General features: G+C 42.5%; 3 protein-coding genes across 6 annotated transcripts; 2 read left to right on the plus strand and 1 right to left on the minus strand.

Annotated features, from left to right (window-relative positions):
- Positions 1-1,482: 1,482 nt before the first annotated feature.
- On the plus strand, positions 1,483-3,421 carry LOC117213134 (eukaryotic initiation factor 4A-III). The gene is made up of 5 exons (XM_033458486.1): positions 1,483-1,693; positions 1,814-2,149; positions 2,232-2,454; positions 2,585-2,839; positions 2,914-3,421. Exons 1-5 carry the CDS (start codon positions 1,549-1,551, stop codon positions 3,164-3,166), a joined length of 1,212 nt encoding a protein of 403 aa, XP_033314377.1. The 5' UTR covers positions 1,483-1,548; the 3' UTR covers positions 3,167-3,421.
- A 212-nt stretch (positions 3,422-3,633) lies between these two features.
- Positions 3,634-5,840, plus strand: LOC117213133 (FERM domain-containing protein 8). 3 transcript variants are annotated; one of them, XM_033458482.1, is made up of 7 exons: positions 3,634-3,999; positions 4,076-4,516; positions 4,593-5,047; positions 5,118-5,276; positions 5,343-5,514; positions 5,580-5,622; positions 5,720-5,840. In XM_033458482.1, exons 1-6 carry the CDS (start codon positions 3,909-3,911, stop codon positions 5,618-5,620), a joined length of 1,359 nt encoding a protein of 452 aa, XP_033314373.1. In that variant the 5' UTR covers positions 3,634-3,908; the 3' UTR covers positions 5,621-5,622; positions 5,720-5,840. The 3 variants fall into 3 exon arrangements, with proteins under 3 accessions (XP_033314373.1, XP_033314375.1, XP_033314376.1); XM_033458484.1 differs by having other exon boundaries at positions 5,580-5,830; XM_033458485.1 differs by lacking the exons at positions 5,580-5,622; positions 5,720-5,840 and having other exon boundaries at positions 5,322-5,429.
- On the minus strand, positions 5,305-20,123 carry LOC117213132 (dynein regulatory complex subunit 7). 2 transcript variants are annotated; one of them, XM_033458481.1, is made up of 10 exons: positions 20,119-20,123; positions 8,078-8,440; positions 7,571-7,988; positions 7,233-7,490; positions 6,999-7,119; positions 6,839-6,905; positions 6,523-6,735; positions 6,221-6,433; positions 5,923-6,147; positions 5,305-5,831 (listed from the first exon to the last, which is right to left on the minus strand). In XM_033458481.1, exons 1-10 carry the CDS (start codon positions 20,119-20,121, stop codon positions 5,646-5,648), a joined length of 2,067 nt encoding a protein of 688 aa, XP_033314372.1. In that variant the 5' UTR covers positions 20,122-20,123; the 3' UTR covers positions 5,305-5,645. The 2 variants fall into 2 exon arrangements, with proteins under 2 accessions (XP_033314372.1, XP_033314371.1); XM_033458480.1 differs by having other exon boundaries at positions 6,999-7,155.
- Positions 20,124-20,840: the final 717 nt, after the last annotated feature.

Raw genomic sequence — 20,840 nt, forward strand, 5'->3', positions numbered from 1 at the left:
TAATGGATCAGTGGAATAATGCAATAATTTTAATATATTTTCCACACACCATTCAGGTTTAACATCAACCCTTTGCACACGACATGTCAATTGGAGTGTAATGAATATTTTTTCATCGTCGCATGAAACCACATATCTTTTTTCCTTGATACATTATATGGCGTTTATTAAGACAAATTCAACGACCTTGTATATGAAATCGTTTACTATTGTAAAATGTTATGAATTCGTCAGTTCCTAAGGAATCAAGCCAAAGTCGCTAGCTATCGTTTATTAAGTTACTCTGAACGCTGTAAACAAATATCAAATTTCTTATCTCTCATAATGCTTCACAAATTGATAAACATTACTGAATCATAATAACTCACTTTAGCCGACATACTTTAGTCGAAAAGTTGGAATAGTAAACATGTTATGACATTTTATTTTATTTGGTGTTTTGTTTGTTCTCTATCAAATGGGACGTCACACGTTGAGATTGGTTAATTTGTTAAGCCGTAAATAAATAAAAACCGTCAAAACTCGAGCTATTTTCAATTGTCAATTATTTATATAAAATTGAGAATGCGAAGTTGAAACTTCGTGAAAATATAGTTTTTGTCATTCTTAAAAAATGGGCAAAGTTTTATCCACATATGTTTATTAATTTTTGCTAAAAGCTATTTGACAATTAAAAAGGAGTCTTTATTGCACACTTGTCATCCCCACTACGGAGGAGAGGTTTCCCTTTTTAGCTGGGTTAAATACTGCCAGGACAAGATTCGGCAATATAAAGTTAACCGAGAACCGTTAGATCCAGTATCGAGCATTCAGATTTCAGAAGATCTTTTAGGACTTTATGACTTTATCACCTTCGAACAGATAAGGCAATGCTAATGCGACGATGAAACTTTATTTTTGATTTTTTGTTAATAAAAATTTCGTTGACACATTAGTGAGATCTCCCTGATCAAAATGAGATTAAACACGATATTGTTATAAATTTCTGTTATGTTGTGCTTATGAATCTTTTTAGTTACTACCTAGTACTTGTTGCTGCACAATATCCAGTTACTTTCTACCATCCTATTAGGACATAGGCTGGGAACCTAAGCCTTAGGTGTCATTATTTTTAATGTTAAGCATATAAACAGAAAACAGTAAGAGAAACAGATGTGATGTAAGGGCAGTATAAGAGATGTAAACCGAAAGTCGTCTAAAGCCGAAAGGAATATAAACAGAAAACAGTCGCTGGATACCTCAGAAGTACCTCGAAAGGAGAGGTGTTGATCCTTAATTTTATAAGTTCTTATATATGTTAGCAGCGTGCCACCTTCACTTGGTAATATTAGTATTATTACTCGACTGTGGTCGAAAATTGACATTTCGTTAAGAACAGTTTATCTCTATTGAATTTTTAATTATTACACATTATTACTTATTATATAATTATTGCTGCATGTTAAAAAGTAAATAATATCATATTTTTAGTGATTTATAAGAAAGTTTGGCTTGCTTGCTCGTTGCTATATTCAAGTCACTTGTACTCTAACTTCACAAATTACGAAAATGGCGGAAGTAAAATCACGTCGCGTCGCACAAACAGAAGATCTATCAAACGTTGAGTTTGAAACAAGCGAAGATGTGGAGGTTATTCCAACGTTCGATAATATGGGACTTAGAGATGAGTTATTACGTGGAATCTACGCTTACGGTACTATCAAAGTTTTATTTCTTTATCGTATTTAAACATAACCTTATTTACTTTATACTATCAGTTCAGTATCTAATAGAACTTCGCATTACTGATTGTAAAACGGTATTTTAATTATAGGTTTCGAAAAGCCGTCCGCGATTCAACAGCGGTCTATTAAACCGATAATGAAAGGACGAGACGTGATTGCACAAGCCCAATCTGGTACAGGAAAAACGGCAACATTTTCAATTGCTATACTACAATCATTGGACACACAAGTTAGAGAAACACAAGTATTGGTGTTGTCACCTACAAGAGAATTAGCAACTCAGATACAGAAAGTTATTCTGGCTTTAGGAGATTTTATGAATGTTCAATGTCATGCTTGTATAGGTGGTACAAATCTTGGAGAAGATATTAGAAAATTAGATTATGGACAGCATGTTGTATCAGGCACACCTGGCAGAGTATTTGGTAATTTGATTATATGAAATAATTATGCAAGGTTTGTTATAATATATTAATACAAATTTCTTATCTTTCTTATGATATTTAGATATGATAAAAAGGAGAGTTCTTAGAACTAGAGCCATAAAAATGTTAGTTCTTGATGAGTCTGATGAAATGTTAAATAAGGGTTTCAAGGAACAGATTTATGATGTATACAGATATTTGCCACCTGCAACACAAGTTGTGTTGGTATCTGCAACATTGCCACATGAAATTCTTGAAATGACCAGTAAATTTATGACAGATCCTATTCGTATTCTTGTAAAACGGTAAGCTCAATTTCTCTGAATTGAAAGAAATTGTTTGTTTTATTGAAACTAACTTATTATTATTATTCAATATTATTCAATTTATTATTATTATTATTATTATTATTATTATTATTGTTATTATTCACAGTGATGAACTGACACTGGAGGGGATAAAACAGTTCTTTGTCGCTGTTGAAAGAGAAGAATGGAAATTTGACACACTATGTGATTTATATGATACATTGACAATAACACAAGCAGTAATCTTTTGTAATACTAAACGTAAAGTAGATTGGTTAACTGAAAAGATGAGGGAGGCTAATTTTACAGTTTGCTCCATGCATGGTGATATGCCACAGAAGGAAAGAGATAACATAATGAAGGAATTTCGATCTGGTCAAAGGTATGTTATTTTACTATAAACAGTAACATTGTAAATTGAACTTATTATATTATCGTTATTTTGTTATTTTCTAGTCGTGTTTTGATTACTACTGATGTGTGGGCACGAGGAATAGATGTCCAACAGGTATCTCTTGTGATCAATTATGACTTGCCCAACAATCGTGAGTTGTATATTCATAGAATAGGAAGATCGGGACGTTTTGGAAGAAAAGGTGTTTCCATCAATTTCGTAAAAACTGATGACATAAGGATTCTTCGAGATATTGAACAATATTATTCAACACAAATTGACGAGATGCCTATGAATGTAGCGGACTTAATATAATTTTAATGTTCAGGACTTATTCTAAGAATTTAACAGGAAAGAATTATTTTTACTTACAAATATATCTGTAAATTATATTTCCGTAGCATTTGTTCAGAAACACAGTCATTCGAAATCGCACTACACGTCTACAAAACTAAGATTTGTAAAGCTTAAAAGAAGCTTTAATTATCGCACCTACGTGTTTAATTTCTAAACATACTGTGAAAAAATGTATCTATAAAGAATTTTATAGGACGTAATAAATTTCTGATACAAATATATAATTGTGTAAATGTTAGTTTGTACCTTTATTGTGATAGATAATATAAAATATAGAGAAGAAGTACATTTTGGTCTAATTACTCTTATTTTTCCCTTTTTTTCAATTTATAAATAAATTACGTATAACATATCAAGACAGTTTATTCCAAACAAGGAGAAATAATCAATAACTGGTTCTCTAGTTTAGATGGCAGCAGAGCAGTATTATGGTTGACTTGTAAGAATTAATTGAAATTTATTGTACAGTTTTGTTTCCTCTGTTGAGAGAAAAGAGTTGCTTATTATTAATCTATCCTTTAAATATCAACTCCATCTATATCAGCAACTTATTCCCTTAAAACTCACTCGATAATCATCCTCCTGGAGAAATGACATAAGAGTATGTAGAAGAATAAATATATATTCAGTGTTAACATTCAGAAATGAGAATAGAAAATATAAGATATAATTTTATATAATTATTTGGAAATTGAAAAACATGGAAACTCAAGAAGATTGCACAATTAGGCGAGGACAGCCTATTCGTCGCTACCAAAATGATTACAAACCTGATGGACATACTTCAACTTGTAAGTAATAACAATTTCGTATAAACATTTGATTCTATGTAATAGTATTTTCCTATTACCATCTTGTTTTGTTTAGCAATGATAGTGAATCAATCCCAATATTTAAATGTTGGAAGGTCTACTGTAAGAATAGCTGTATATTTAATGACTGGAATTTTTCTATCAATGGATGTTGAACATAGTTCCACTGCACATCAAATTCTTGCAATGATCCAATCTGAAGGAGAATTAGGATTAACAAGGACTCCTTTATTCACTAGCCAAACAGTTTTTGCTTTGTGGCTTTGCTCTTCAAGACTAGAAGTCCAATTGCATCCGAATCATAAGCCTTTAGAGTTGGCTGCAAAATGGAATCGCTTAGTAAAAAAATATAGTTCTCAGAGGGAAGAAACAGACGAAGAACCTTTGCTGTGTCTCAGACGAAATGTATTTCTTTCTCGGTCGGACGAGGAGCAAATAAAGGAAGCTAAAGTATTAGAGCTATTATATGCAGAAGCCAGAAACAACGTATTGCAAGGTAATCAATTATTTAATTATTCCATATTTCTATAGAAGCTTGTACTGTAACGTTTATGTTTATATCTATGTATCAGGACGTTACCCATGCGAGGGACAGGCGCGATATGCAAGTTTGGGTGCTTTGCAAGCACGAATTGAACTTGGCCCGTATAATCCCCAAAGTCATACATTGGCATTTTTCAGAAGGCATCGTGGTCGATTCTTGCCTCATCATTACACTTCCCCTAGTCTGTTATTAGGTCTCGGTGTGGGATTAGGATTAGTAGGAGGAAAAGGGGCACCGGAGGCTCGGCTACTTGAACAGTACAAACGAATACCAAATCACACAGGAACTAATACGAATTCGAGGAAACTTGTCAAAAAGTATTTAGAGTTTTGTTGGAGCTTGCCATGCTATGGCGCGGCTTTTTTTCAAGGGCAAATCGAACGTCCTGTGAGAGGGCTTGCATCATGGATTACAAATCGTGATATGCATGTACTCATTGCTATTAATTCATCGGGTGTATATATCGTGGATGACATTCAATGCGTAAGGAATCAAGCATCATAAAATAATTAATTATCGTTCGAGTAACATGTTAAAAATAACTTTTCTACAGAGTTTATTATTGGGTCTAAGGTATTCAGAGTTGAGCTGGGAAATGGCGAAACCTTCTGATGAAAGTAATCTGAATTGTCTGCCATGTTTATTTCTACAGTTTCCTGTACGGGAGAATGGGACACGAGTTTATAAAATTCTACAAGTATTCTCGAGACAAGTACGAGTTGATTTTAATGAAGCTAAACTTAATTGTTTAAACTAGTTGAATTTATTTTATTATTAGGCAATAATGATGGACACATTAATTTCTGGCTTTGCCGAGGAACATCGTCGTCATGGAACTAACGGTGATATTGGGAATACTGATCGTTTAACGGACCATGCGGTAGGTTCCAATATCGGAAGTTTTACCAATAAACTTAGTAAATTCACATTGGCAACCTTTGACGACGAAGGTAGGTAATAAACAACCTTTTCGTTAAAAATTTAAGGATATTTTTATGATATATAATTATTTTAGGCCGATGTATTGGACAAATGGGTTCTTGGTCATTTCAATGAAGATACGGTTTCACATGGGATAATTCTAGTTATCACCTTTAAGTACCGTAAGATGCGGATTTTGTTGTAAATGATGCAGCAACATTTTGTATCTTATAGGAACTAAATCTCTATGGCGATCTAATCTGGTTTCTAACGTTTGTAAGTAAAAGTTTAATTCATTAATTTTTTCTAATATTTCTTCTTCTTCTTCACGGGTTAAATCTCCTTCCTGTAAAAAGAAAAAAAAACCTGCTTTTCTATATTGAATTTTATATCAAATAAATATATTAAACAACATAACTTCATGACTATTTATTGACCTGTGTTATCAATGCCTGCGTTTTCATTAATTCCTGCGAGCATTCGTCAAACTCACGTAAGATCTTATTCGCTCTGCGCATAAGTAACTGTTTGTAATCATTAAGACATGTATATTGTATGAACTGTGCGTCAATCTTTGATAGTTCCGGTGGATTTCCTAAACGAGCTAAATACGGTTTCAAGTAATTTACATCCTCCGTGATATCTTTCTCACTCTTGGTTCTCTGTATTTAATAGATTAATCATCAACGTGCATTAATTATCTAGTTAATAAAAATCTATTGTTATTATTTTTACCACTAATGTTTCTATCAAGGATTTTGATTCTCTCAGTTTATCATATACAGATATTAATAGCGTTGGCATCAAGTATTCCTTGTCCCTTGTTTCGAGAAAAGCACATAATTCCTTTTCCGCCGCTCTAACTTGAGATATAGATACGTCCTCTTCATACAGTTGTGTCTCTAGCTCGTATAATAAATTTAGGGATTTTTCAGATTCATCTAGAGGCTGCAAATAAGATAATAAAATTGTCTTTTAGAATTGTCTTTTAGTATTGTCCCTTAGAAAAACTTTTAACAAAGTTGATAGAGGCTCACAGTATATCCATGCATCATTGATGGATCGAGAATCAATCGTTCTCCCCTTTCTGCTAATGGTGGCTTTATATATGTTCGTATAGCTCTGGTAAATTGTCCTGAATGATAATGATACGTAAGACGTATTTCATTCTCACTAATGGCGAATTCACGAATTGCTATGTTTCTGCTCGCTTTTATTCGTTCGTCTCTATTAAATTTCTCGACAATATTCTGTAAATTCAATCAGGTAATTCAAATTACCTAAACTACTATTCAAAACTATTTTTGCGCGATGTGTTTTAAAAATGATATAGATTAGCAATTTCTACCTTACCAGTATATGTCGGTAATGAATATCTTGCGGAGCAGAGGTCTTCCTATCTTGTGAGAATTGCACGTGCCTGTTCTCAAGCCGATCGAAACTCTGGTGTTAATATTATGTAGTGCTTTTAATAATTTACATTTTAATTATGTACACACAAGTTACTGCTTACCGGTAATACAGGAAGTCATCGCGACCGACAAAGTGTTGCGTTAGGTAGCTTGGGTTCATTTCGAATTTGGATAGACCATCGAAACGTGGAACGTGATAAAAATCTAAAATTCGCTCGCTATCTATCTCATTGGAAGCATCAACAAAGTATCGATGTTCTGTAATTATATTTTTCATAAAAAGATTTAAATACGTATATCGAATAATGTGAGAAGTAATGATGCTAATAAACAACCTTTACATTGATCTGCTCGGCCTCTTCTATAATAATCTATAACTGTATTGTCATTTATATTTCTCCGTGATTCCACGAGATTGTCAGATCTATTTGCATAAGTTTCATATATTTCTATAGGAGTCGTGTAATCGTAATCATTATATATCGTAATTCTTTGTACTACGCCATCCAGTTGAAGATACGGAGCAAAGAGTTCAACTTTTGTTTTCTTATAAAGTATCGTTTTTGTACCATTTGGGAACCGTTTTTCAAATTCTGCAAAACAAAAACTGACGATGCATTAACATAACCAATAATTTACGTTTATATTGGGGAACTTAATATCTTTTATATACCTGCTTCGCTAATTTTTATTGGATCTACATATGAGAATGGCATATCCAAGTGTTTCTCTGGTTGCACATCAGACTCCTCATCGATCTCTTCTCCTACTCCATGCATTGTCCACGGTTCTCCGGGGAGCAAATGTTCCCACAGTTCCACTTTCATTAAATCCCACACTATGTTTACGCACGATTTTACGGATGACTGCATATTTACCCAATAATTCTTATCGTTCCATATGCTTTCTACGCCCAAGTACAACTGAGCTGTGTCATCGTCAGTGGCCTCGAAGGATACCCCCGTGGTAGACTCGATAAAAAGTGGGTAAGGAATCTCCTGGTCTCTTACTCCGCCTAACTCTGGCAATATCGCTACCCAAGCATGTATTCTATGTCCCCGATGCTCATCTGGTGGAAGCTGCTCTAATTCCTAAATCCGAACATAATTCGCTTCAGACAAGAACCATAAAGAAAGTTGTAAGAATTCCCCTCCAAGAAAATGAAATCAATTTTAATTACTTCGATCAATTTTTGTTGTTCTTTTTCGTCGAAAATTAATTTCTCTTCTAACTTCCTCGCCTTTTCTTCTTCTAATTCCGATAAAAATTGACTTTTATAGTCTATAGGTAGCTTAAGTTCATACTTGGTAATCTTAGGTTGTTGCTCTTCCGGCTTTCGTTTAGTATGTTTTTCCGGTCGCAGTATATAGGGGCACGACCTTCTTGTCAAATCGCATAGCGTTTGTTCTCTGGATGCGTAACCACTTACCACGAACGCATTATATCCTTGACCTAGTAGCAAGCTAGTAAGAAATGTCGCGCATTCAAAGCAATTGCCCTTCCGAAGCTTCTGCACCCACGTTGGTGAACGCAGCTGTTTTGGCTGTAAACAGAAATAATATTATAAATGCGATATCATAAGCGGGAAAATTTATAATTCAATAAGCAGGAACACTTGTTGCTTTATATCAACGTTCTCATAATGAGGTAACATAGCGACTCATGTATCGACACTCAATAAGACAACATGTCAAAGGAATCTACTGTATCGACTGTCGCTAGATTGCGTAACCGCTTGCCGTAGGTTTCATGTGAAAACGCAGAAGTAATAATAATAACAATACTAAAGAGTAAATACGTCCTACACATAGCCACTAATCGTCCACACGAGAAGTGTACACATTCAAATACGACGTCGAGCACGTGGCAACTCGTGCGTATTCTCGGTCCCTGACCTACGCGACTGTATTATGATCTACGCGTAAAATGTATACTGTACCGTATAACGGAAGTGACCGTGTATCACAGAGGGAGTGGGAGGAGTATCGCAGAAGGGTGGGAGGGGGTGAGGAAGAGTGAGAGGAAGAGAGGGAGAGTAATTAAAAGAAAAGGCTAATCAAGTTATGGAATAAAAAACCTTTTTTGCAAAATACGATTAGATTGATTTACGAACGTGGTGCTCGTTACAATTCGCCGTATACGATAAGTTTAAAAATTGTCAAGACGTCACGATTGCTGGAAATACTCTGATTTGTGCGAAATTTGTAAGGGAGGTTCAACTGTACTTCGAAATTGAAGTCGAAGGGTCGCCTCGCCCTCTCGTGTCTTGAAACGGGAGAGAAGGCAGTCTTTTTTTGTAAGCGCGTAGCCTGGGCTAGAGTAGGGCAGAGATGGTCAGTGGGTGGTGCGGCTATCCCTCGATCCCTTCACCCACTTCCGCCCCCTCTGTCCACCCAACCTAACCTCACCCTGTCCACCCTGCCTCTCCGTCGCCATCCCTCGAACGCCCTCGGTCCCGCTTCCTCGCCCATTGGCGTTGCTCACCCCCTCCGTCCCTCGCCAGCCCCCGCGCGTCACCATCATTCCGCGCGACCCCTTCGACCGGCACCCACGTGGGACGCAAGACGAGGGTGTGAGGTAGCAGACAACGCGGAGATACCGCCGCCGCGGCAGCTGCGCTCAGTGTTTCTCAACCATGAACTTACGTTGCCTGCGATAATTTACAGCTTGGACGAATCGGCTCGTCTCTCGCGTGAATATCGCTCAGATATACGACACGAGTCACAAATTATGCACAACATACACACGCGCGCGCACACAAAAATGCACACACACACACACACACACATGCATATGTATATATATATACTCTCGGTACAATTTCACGCGTCCATGTGAAGGAAATTACGAATATCCACGATTTTCGGACGACTACTTTTATCGATACAAGTTTTCCACCCGATATCGCGTGATCAGCTTGTAGATGTTTTAAAGCGGACCGTGCATCAGCTTAAAATTATTTCACGAATTACGTTTATAACCATACTATTAAAATTCGAAGCAAAAAACAAAAAATTAGGACTGCAAAGAAGAACGAATTTGTTTTGTCGGTCTTTTTATAGTATATATACATATATATACATATATATATATATATATATATATATATGTTTATATGTGTATAAGGAGATTGTTTTTAATTGTAGGAGGTTAGATAACTCTATCGGAAGGTTTACTCGTGTATATAGGGATAAGGATCACGGGCGTTTTAAAAACTTCACATGTAACACGCTTTTCCCAGAGTAAAGTTGATTTGCTGGAAAGAAGGCTCGAAGATTTTCCCGAGCTACGGAACAGTTTAAAGCGGATAGAACGACGTCGACCGTAATCTTTTTATCAATGTCGCGATTTAGTGGAACTCTAACGATCGGTATAAAAGTATATCGAAAATATGAAATCCGATTTCAAGGTTCCGGTGGCCCGTGGCAGATACTAACAATCGATAGCTCGATCGGGAAACCGGAATAACCATACGTCGCGTATCACAATAACTTTCTAGCCGATTCCCTATCGAGTTGATCAGATTTTGTATTTCCCGATCAAAAATATCATGTTAATTAGCTTTTAAACATGAATCGGCCAGAACTCGAAAATAAATGACACATTCGCACTCTTATTTTCCAATGGAGCGCCTTTTCATCAGGCCCCCTGTGTTTCATTCTCATAATATTGCATTCTTCCAGTCCTCTGCTATGTACAAATACTACTGAACGATAGAAAATTGGATATATTTGGGCTGGACTAATACGTAAATGCTATAATAAACAGAACGGCGTGTCAAAGTTTCTGGCAGCCGCTATATAACGTGATAACCTTGGTACCATTAGCTATCGAATAAAAAGAGAAAGAGGGAAGTAGGTTTATTCGCGATGAAAAAACGTTAGGCTGGGAGATTGCGACGATCTAAAAGGAGAAAAATCCCTTAATTCCGGGACGGGCACGGTATCGATAATTCTCGTTCGGATCTACGTTCACGGAAGTGGACGAGAGAGGACGTGATTTACGCCGAGACGATGCTCGTGGGTATCAGTCGCAGGGTACATGATCAAAGCGCGACGGTCGAAAGCGTGGATCGAAGCGCTGATTGGTCGGCTTGGAGCGGGGTGCCGCGAGATAGCGCTTTTCGGGACGCCTCGATGTCGTGCTCGGTGCTGGCCGCCGTATCGAGGACGTTATCCGTGGACGCGACCAGAGAGTGCTATGTGTACGGCTGTGTATGTGTGCTATGTGTACTATGTGTACGGATGAACACACGCGTGGATATACCTAGGCACGAATGTGTTGGCGCGCGCGTTGGGAGATGGAACGACCGAGGGCGAAGGAAAGGAGGGATGAAGAGCGACAGAGAGGTAGATACAGAGGACTACAAAGACAGGATAGGGATGGACAAGCCGAGAAAGAGAAGGATAGAGAGAGGGAACGAGGCCTAAATCAGGGGCGATCGCACCGAGCGACGTCGCTATCTCTCTGAATATGCGAACCACTATTTGGCGTCCGCGGCGCGGCGCGTACCTACCTAGTACCCGGTATTACTAGATACTAGATAGTACCTAGTCCCTGCCTGCCTATATACCTTGGCTAGATGTTTCACCAGGTTCCTCTGTGTGAACTGCGTCTCTACGCGACGAGGCGGAGGGCGTCCTACACCAACACACCTACGCTCTGGGTTTACACCTACGCGGGTTTACATGCCCTGCAAATCGTACCGAGATACCGAATCGCGGGGATCCTGATGCTTGCCCGTGCACTACGCGGCACTTTGGAAAGTTATAAAATCGAACTCACCGGAGCTCGCGACATGCAAGCGGTCGCGTCGTTGTCCGAAGGCAAAAGCTCAGCGGCTACCGGGACGCGTTTCGATCTTTACGTCTCAGACCTTTATCGCACCAATCGAATACGATTTTGTCATCGAAGGGAATCGAAATCGCGATCGATACAGAAAATTGATCGATACTAAATATGTCGCGCCAGCTAGCGTCGACTCGAGACATCGATATTTTCATATTCTCACCAGATTATCAGCAGACGTTTTTAATAAATATAAGCTATAATCCGACACCGGCCAACACCGACCAAGTTTCGCTTCGATTACGCATAGATATGATTATTGTTAGTTACGCGTAAATAGCTCGATTATATACTGGCAAAATATGATTTTAAACTTTAACCTCAGTTTGCCGGCCAAGATGTTTCTCGTTCGCGCTATCACGGAATTGAATTGATTTCGTAGTTGTCGCGAAACACAGGTTCTCGGTGATCTCTTGATAATCGTTCTTAAAACGTCGACACTGTTTTTCGTGGTTGTCACTGACCGCCTATATCGAATTACGTAATCTCGTTCGGCCAAACATCGGATCGACAAGCGCGCGACCAACGACGCGCGTTTTATAACCTAAAACGATGTTTCCGTCTCTTCGATTTCAACGACGTTCCACTTTAAAGATTAGCCGATCGAAAAGAGTAGATGTTATTAAAATTGCGTTGGTTCTTGGCGCGAATCGCGACTAACGATAAGAAACAGCTGTTTCGAATACTTTCGACTCGTAAGACACGGAAGAGCAAGTTGGTAACTTCGTTGGCCAACTGAACGGATTATACCGTTGATTGTGTGGAACGGGGAGTGAAACTACCCCGGCACGAGCCTAGTTTTAAACTTCATGGCATCGTCTGTTCGTTTTCGTAGCGTTGAATGAACTTAAAGAGAGAGGGGCTGCGTATTCTCCGAACTTGCTTTACGAACGATACACATAGGTAAGTACGTAATCGTTGAACGAATTTATCAACAATCTGTAATAATCGTAATAAAAAGACGACTAACTTTTCTCTTTTAGTTAAATCTAAATAGATCGATATGCGGACACACGCGATACTCTAATTGTAGAAAAAGTCGCGATCATCAGTGTTTATGAGTTTAAAATAGTTGAACCGAATGTTTGGGGAGCAGCGGGGGAGAAGACCTGTTCGAGTCGCCCCCGTCGATGGCTGATCGTTACAAATACCGGTGATACATAAGCGGGCGGCAAGCAGAGCCTCGCCGTTCTCTACTCTAACGAGCCGTACACGTGTTTCTGACGTCGCGTCGGCGCTATAAAGTAAGTACATATACGGACACGCGTGTCCCGTCGTGCGTGTATGTATATGATGTGCATAAACACGCACGTACACGCATTTACCAAAAGGAGAGAGAGGAAGAGGCATCCATATACGTGCAAACCCGGCACGCTGGAAGCCCTAGAGCCGGTTTTCAATGAGCGAGTGGCGGACGAAGAGGGAGAAACGGCGGCGACAGTCGGAACCGGCGCGGCGTGGCGAGGCGCGCCGTAACGCAGAAAGAGGAAGATAGGCAAGGTGAAAAGGGGCGGGATGGAGAAGCGAACGAGTAGAGAGTAGAGAGTAGAGAGTAGAGAGAAGAGAGTAGAGAGGAGAGTAGAGAGTAGAGAGTTGAGAGTTGAGAGTAGAGAGTAGAGAGAGGAGAAGGAGGAAGAGCAAGAGCCAGGAAGAGGGAGGAGGACGAGGAAGGGAGCCAAGAATGGACGAGAGCGGGAGGAATATAAACCCTTATCGAAATCGTGATTCACCCCACATTCTCCGGAGACCCCCTAACCTATTAACATCCATATCACAATAACAGATACACGTGTACACCGAGCCGTATTCCCACACGGTCATTCGTCCTTGCACACCTTCGTAATTGCTCGGCCATTTCTGCGTCACCGATCGAAAAACTTGTTTGCCATTTAACGCTATTATCGGCCGCGCCGTGTCTGTTAAAATTATGCCAATTCTTCCGAAACGCGAGACGTTCGAGGAGGGTTTAAATAAATCGACGTGCAATTTACAGACTTTTTTCCTTCCTCTCTTATCTCGAGTCTTTAGCCGTTTCTATGAAACAAAGCGTACGAACGAGCGAACGGTAATTAATTAAGGCGTTAAATTGCTAATTCGATCGTGAAAAGGACGAATCGACGATTGCCGGCCGAGCGTTATTGTTCCAAGATTTCCCTTTTACGTACCAGCGCGGCAACATTATTTCAAGATTCTTTCTCTAATCCGCGCAGCCTAGCCGACTCGATGGTTACTTTGGTTCTCGCTGTTCGTTTATGGAGCAAGTTTCCCCGTTAAAAGGAACTTTAAGCACTTTTGAGAGACTGACGTTGAATGAGGAGGTGGGGGACCACCGTTAAGGATCGTCAGATTGGACCTTATGAAGTACCGTGAATATAATACTTATGAATGAAATCAACGTTGCCCTCTCGCAAAATTGAAAAGAATGTATTCAAAGGCTACGAAGGAGGCGGCAGAAGGAGAGAAAGAGAAAGAACAGAGACGTCACCGAGCAACATTTCAACGAGGTTGGTTTAGCCTAAACGGGTGTCGACCAGTGTCGTTAATAAAAACTGTCATAGCAGAACATCGTGATAAAACAAACGCGTTCTCGTGCGTTAATTAGTTTCCCTAATGACAAGGGTGGAAACTCTTGTCGAAGCTGCGACCTTTCTTTCTTTCTAGAAACGTTGTCGCGCGTATACTATGCATATACAGGTAGCATATACGTATCGTAGAACGCGTGTTTCGTGGAGAATTACGCAGGTATCTGGAACCGCGATCGCCATTAAGGATCTAGCGCGAAACGATGCCATCGCGGGACCGAATCTCGCGATGGATCGTCACCGTGAGGTAGAACGGTCGTCGGATTCGCACGCAGAAAGAGAGGGAGGAATGGAGGCCGGTTTTCGAGCGGACACCCAGTGCATCGAGATAGATAGGTAGATAGACGTCCGGATAGATGCATGCCACGGCAGCCAGAGCAAGGGATGCCGAGGGGTAGCGCAAAGCGGACAGGAGTAAAGGGGGATGGCGGTAGGTGGTCGCGGTGAGACGCGAGACGAAGCAGGGATGAGGAGGAAGAGCAAGAGAGGATGAGGTGGATGAGGAGGTGGAGCAGAAAGGGGTCGATGGTGGGTGGGTTGGAGGAGGAGAGTGGGTGGTGGTTCTCTCGCTGATTACGTCGCAGGATGGTCAGGAGAGAGAAACGCCGGAGAGGATGCTGCTACGCCGTGCGCGGAGGAGGCCGGTTCGCTGGATAGAGGCGAATATATCCGCAATGTCCTACCACCAAACCCTATACCCGGCTACCTATCTTCGTTCTCTCCTATTTCTCTCTCCCTCTCTCTCTTTCTCTCTCTCTCGCTCTTCGCTTATCAGGGTGTTTGCTCTCTGTTTCACCCTCGTCACACGGTATATATCCATCCTTGTCCTCCCTACGTTCGTCTCTCTTCGTTACCGTTCCATCTCTTTCCCTCTGATGGCAGCAGCCTCCCGGGTGGCAGGGCCCTAAGCTAAACTAAGCTACGCCAGGATAGGATAGCGTCAGAAGGATAGGATGGGATAGGATAGGATGGTTGGATGAAGCTCACCTACCCTCGTACACACAACGACTAGGATGACGTCGACGACGACGACGACGACGACGACGACGACGACGACGACGACGACGACGACCACGACCACGACGACGACGACGGTCACGACGACCACGACGACGACGGCCACGACGACGACGACGGTAACTGCAACGGTAGCGGCGGCAGCGACGGCAACGACGACGACGACGACGACGACGACGACGACTACGATCCCTCGTGCAGAAGCAACCCACCCTCTTCGTGTTTTCTCCGTCTCCGTTCTCTCTATATCCGTTTGACTATCTACGTCCTCGTCACACCGCCTTTCTCGCCAATCCCGGTCTCTCGCACCAACGTTCCTCGCGTCCCGTTCTTTCGTCCCTCGGTCGTCTCGCTCTCTACCAGCCAGTAACACCCACGGACCCCGGGGGGTTAGTTAGGGGTGGTATATTGACGGCCGGCGTCGCGAGGACGCCTATACTTAGTGTGCCGGCGAACCGACGCGTTTCCAGCTAGGCGTCCCCCCCATTCCACCCTACCTTCTCTCTCTTCGCTCTCCACCCGCGTCCGCCACCATCGGCCACCCTTCACGACCACCGCCACCCCCATCTCATCCCCTTTCTACACCCTCTACCGGCGACCCATTCTACACCCTCTGCTGCCACCTTCCTCGTAGCCCTTCCCTCCTCCTAACCGCTTGACTCTCCCTCGGTCCATCCTTCGTCCACCACCCCTCGAACCATCGGCGAGCAACCCCCTATCTCAACCTTCTTCCACCTCGACCCTACTCACCGTAGGGTCTTCGTGTCTAGGTGCAAAGAAGTAGCTGGAGAAACTTATCTTCGACCTCGTACGTCTCGATCAACCGAAACAAGAGCTATCGGCAACCTGTTTCCAAATTACTTGCTCGCGAATCGGACACGAGCGAGCCAAACTCGAACGCGAGTGTCCAGCTTGAGCGGACGTGGACGACGAAATCGATGCCTTCGGGCACTGTGAGAGCTTCGTGGCGCACCTGACGCGAGAAAACGGGGCGACGACGACGACGACGACGACGACGACGACGACGACGACGACGACGGAGGAAAACGAAGGAAACCACGACTAAGGGGAAAAAGGAAGAGGAAGAGAGACAGGGAGAAGAAGGGAAACAGGTCTCGATTAGGGAGCGACCGAACGAAATTATGTATACGTCGAAGATGATGGCGACGATGCACGCGATGGGTTCCCCAGGCGCGCAAGGTCCGTCCGTCGAAGGGGAATGTGGCTAGGAAACGTTTCTTTGTCGGTAGTTCCTCCAGCGGGCGGATCGGTTTCTCGAGGGCCCTTAAAAGCACCGAGAACCCCGTCGGAAACTCGCGTCCTCGATCGTCGTTAATTATCATTATTTGCCGTGGCCACGATACAATTTACTTTATTGGTCGCCGAGACGGCCACGCTAACTTCCGAGGCCGTGTAATTACCGCTGCTGATACGCCGCGTGTACTTACACCTGTACACCCTGTGCTCGCATAATTCTCGCATAAATACCGCGACGGACTTATCCCGGAGATGGCGGTCGTTTAAGGAAAGATTTCGTTCGAGCTGGTAATAGGTTAGCACCCGGTGTACCTATCCGTTGCATTTTTTCGGTTTCATCGTTACCCACCGAGATATGTATACGCGTAAGTACACATATGTGTACGTACGTACGTACACACCGCGGCAGAAACAAAGAGGTTTATTGTGAAATCAGTGGCGTGGAATGCCTCCCTCGGTGCACTTACCTGAAATTGATGGCGCCTGTTCGATTTGGTACATAGAAAGGCAGTTAACGGAGGCAGGAGGCGAGGGGTGCAAGAGCGACTGAGAAGAGCAACGAAGGAGGCGAGTGTTCGCAGGATCGACGAGTAATCGAATTAAGGGTGCTCGAGGTGACTAACTCTCGAGGACGTCGGTAAGGAACGGTCGCCCGTTGAAAACGATCCTTGTGTATTATACGTACATATGCTGCCTTGCGTAGAAAACTTTGCAGCAGAGAAAACAGTTCGAGCAACGTCTTGATGCACGTGTTTTATCGAATCTACGATACATACACGTGTATACATATAGCTACGACGAGCTTTGGTTTCCTCTCAATTCAATTGATCATCGTCCGATGACGAGAAAAGCAACTGGAACCTTTAAAAGATTCTTTATTCGTACGGAATCGTTGATCGACGCGTTATTCCGTCGATTGCTTCTTTTAAATGTATTCGAGAAGCAAACAGCGTGATACGAAACGAAATAACAAAACTGATAAAAATTTTGCGCGCTTGCGACTCTGTACGACTTTGTCGAGTAGGCAAATTAGAAACTCGGAAAGGAGTTGAGAATTCCCGTCGAAACAGTTCACGTTTACGGGGATGGCTAGTGGTGGATGGCTGAGCCGCGAGGTTTATGAGAGTAACGTCACCAATGTCTCGTTAAACGCGTAGCAGTAGTGGCGTGACGTCACGCTGTAACGCCCTCTCGACGATGACGATACGTAAGCGGTGTATGGTGTACGGTGTACGGTGCACGGTGTATCGGCGAGAACAGGCGTCAGTAAACGCGAACTTTATGCCGCCAATTTCAGCGTTCGATGCGTGTCTTGCGAGCGTTCTATCGATCACTCGAAGTCTCTTCCTTCGGTTATCGACCGTGGTACCACAAATTTCTCATCGTTTACGAAACCGCGAAAATCCGAACGCGACAGCTGCGCTTGTTAATACTTCCCTTGTTTTTCGTCGCATGTTTTATCGATCGATATAACAACATATAAGCGTATAATATAATATAAAGCGAGATTTGATTACCCATTGATTGCCTATGACTACAAACGCATTAATAGTTTTTCCTATTATTTCGGGACGATCGATACGTACACAGACGGATTAATAATTACTTTATTATCGCTCGAACGCTTTATCCTTGGCACATGCGCGCGTGTCGTCCATCTTTCGCGAGATAGACGTATGTAATTGCAGGATAGAGTGCTTCCCGAACGCTATTGTCTTCGCAAGAGTCCGTCTCGAATCATGGAACGATTTTTCTATCGGCAGCCGAGCAAAACAAATTATCGCAGTTAGAACGCGAGAGCTAGATACGATCGAGCGTAGATAACGAGTTATCGTTACGAAGAAAGAGAATATTTGGTAACGGCGAAATGGCGAAATTGCGAAACAACGATCTCGCGATACTTTGTTTGTTACGATTCGTGGCTTATTAACGCGTTCCTTCTATCAAGGAACATCGGAAATTTCTATGGATTCCACTATGCACATTTGTCGAAAGTACAAGCGAACAGGACGTTAGTGAAGTACTCGACACTTTTACGATCGTTTGGCTAATGACACGCGCCGCCACTACCACCTTCAAAATACTATTAAACAGACCGAAACACTCTCGATATTCTAGGATTTCACCGCGTTTAATCCGCGGTCGCCGATACTCCGCCGCGGCGAGCGCACACACGTGTGAAATTCAATGCGCGCAAAGGCGTTAATGCAATTACGCAATAACGGGACAAGATTATCGTATCGTCGTGTCGGGGCGAACGTCGATCCAATCGCGTAACAAGGTTATGTTCTCGTTAAGCGTCTCTGCGGCGCAACTTTCGCGAAACTCGAGAGATCCAGCGACTCGGTTCCCTTTTCCCCCTTATCGTACCGTCGCACGGTTGTCGTTATGTACACGTGTACGCCAAGTCGAGCGAAGCAAGAGAAATCGACGCCACCGTCGAACGCGAGTCGTTAAGCTCGAAGAACGCACTGTTGGCTGCGTGCGCCATAATTGCTAGTCGATATTTGTCATCGAGGTACGAGGTTAAGGACGTGATAGGCTGTCCTATGGTATCGAAACAGCGAAGAGAGAAAAGAAGTTGTTGTTTGTTGATATCGATCAACGTGCATCGTGAAAAAGTAGCAAAGTTTCTCTATCGTTGAAACGACTATTAAAATGTTATTTAATTAAAATTAAATTGTACGAGTTATATAGAAAGCAAACGCGACCAAGTTGGTCGAGGCGAATCGTTCGCTTGGTCTAATCGTCAACTATAGTCCGATGTTTACATTAAGAAGTTTTGAAAAAGAGACGAGTCGATCGTTTTGGTTACTCCGGCTGGATCGTATATCTCGGTCGAGTCGAACGATCGCTGCAAAGAACGCGTGTCACTGCGTTCGATTTAAAGCGGACACTGGAACGGACGGTCGATCACTTTTCCTGCATTCGCAATTACTTATCGCCGCGTCGGTAAATAACGGCTTCGTAGATACGCCATGCGATTACTCTTCTCCGACGGCGCTTTGTTCCACGTTTTTACTATTTATATTTCCCTCTTGCTCTTCCGTTACAGATAGAATTGCCAACGTTTAAAATTCCGTCAACAAGTTTCGCATTATCGAATCGGTAACGACGTTTCGTCTAAATAGACGAATCACGGAAGGAAGTTGATGACTTTTATCGTATCGATGGATTCGACGCGACGGTTGAAAATTATCGAGCGTAGGGAGAAGGCGGGATAAAGAGCACATGTTGGATCTCACGTTTGCGGATCGCTCCTCGGAATAATGTTTTTTTCCCATCGTATTTACCCGGATAACCGAGCAATCCCAGTTCGCCGTCGTCCGCCAACTTTGCGCCGCGTCGTGAACAGACGTCGAGTTTGCGGCGGCTCGAATTATCGGTCGGCGACAGTGCTGGCGAGTTTGTCGAAAAGCAGGGCCGTACGAAGCGTTCGCAGCCGCGTTTATCCGCGCGTAAAAGGAACGAGCATTTTCGCGCTCCCGTACCTAGCGCAAGCGAACGAACGAAAAACCATACGAACTTATTCGAGCGTGTTACGTTCAAATTTTCGTTTCATTCGCGCGTCCCGTAATCTTCTCTTGGATAACAATGGCTGACCGTAGAGAGGTGCGAGTTCGTCGTAAATTTATAAATATCTCTCGCGGAAAATAAACCACGGACATTGATTTATCGCTAAGACTATAGAAATTATTTATGGAATAAATTTTACTTTACGATCCTGAAGGAGAGTCGCGCGAATGCGTTGAACCTAGTTTCAGCGATAGCGCCTCGCTAGACACGACGTGACCGTTCAATGCGATTTATTTTTAACTGCCACAATTATCCAAATAAATATAAAACGTGGTTCAACGGCGACGGTTGTGGCGACGGGATCCTATGAAAACGACGGCGAGGAAAATTTCAGCGACCGTGTCGGTGTCTAAAGCGGGGAGAAGGAGAGAGGGAGGGAAAGGATCGTTTGTACCTGCAAACTTTGCGAAAACTCTGCTTCACTCGTTCAAGGTTGCCATAATCCCCGTTTAACGTTCATTTTTTTATCGTCGCACTACTACCTTCTTCTTTCTCTAGTCCGTGACCTGGTTCGTTCCCCGACGTAAATCCGTCACAGAGCTGTGATGTTCGTCCACTTGGTTCGGGGACACCTTTCTTTCCTCTCTCACTCCCTCGTCGCCATCGCTGTCGTCCTCGTCTTCCTCGTCGTGGTCGTGGTCGTGGTCGTGGTCGTGGTCGTGG

This window comes from Bombus bifarius, unplaced genomic scaffold, assembly GCF_011952205.1.
Source record: "Bombus bifarius isolate JDL3187 unplaced genomic scaffold, Bbif_JDL3187 scf7180000008494, whole genome shotgun sequence".
NCBI lineage: Eukaryota > Metazoa > Arthropoda > Insecta > Hymenoptera > Apidae > Bombus > Bombus bifarius.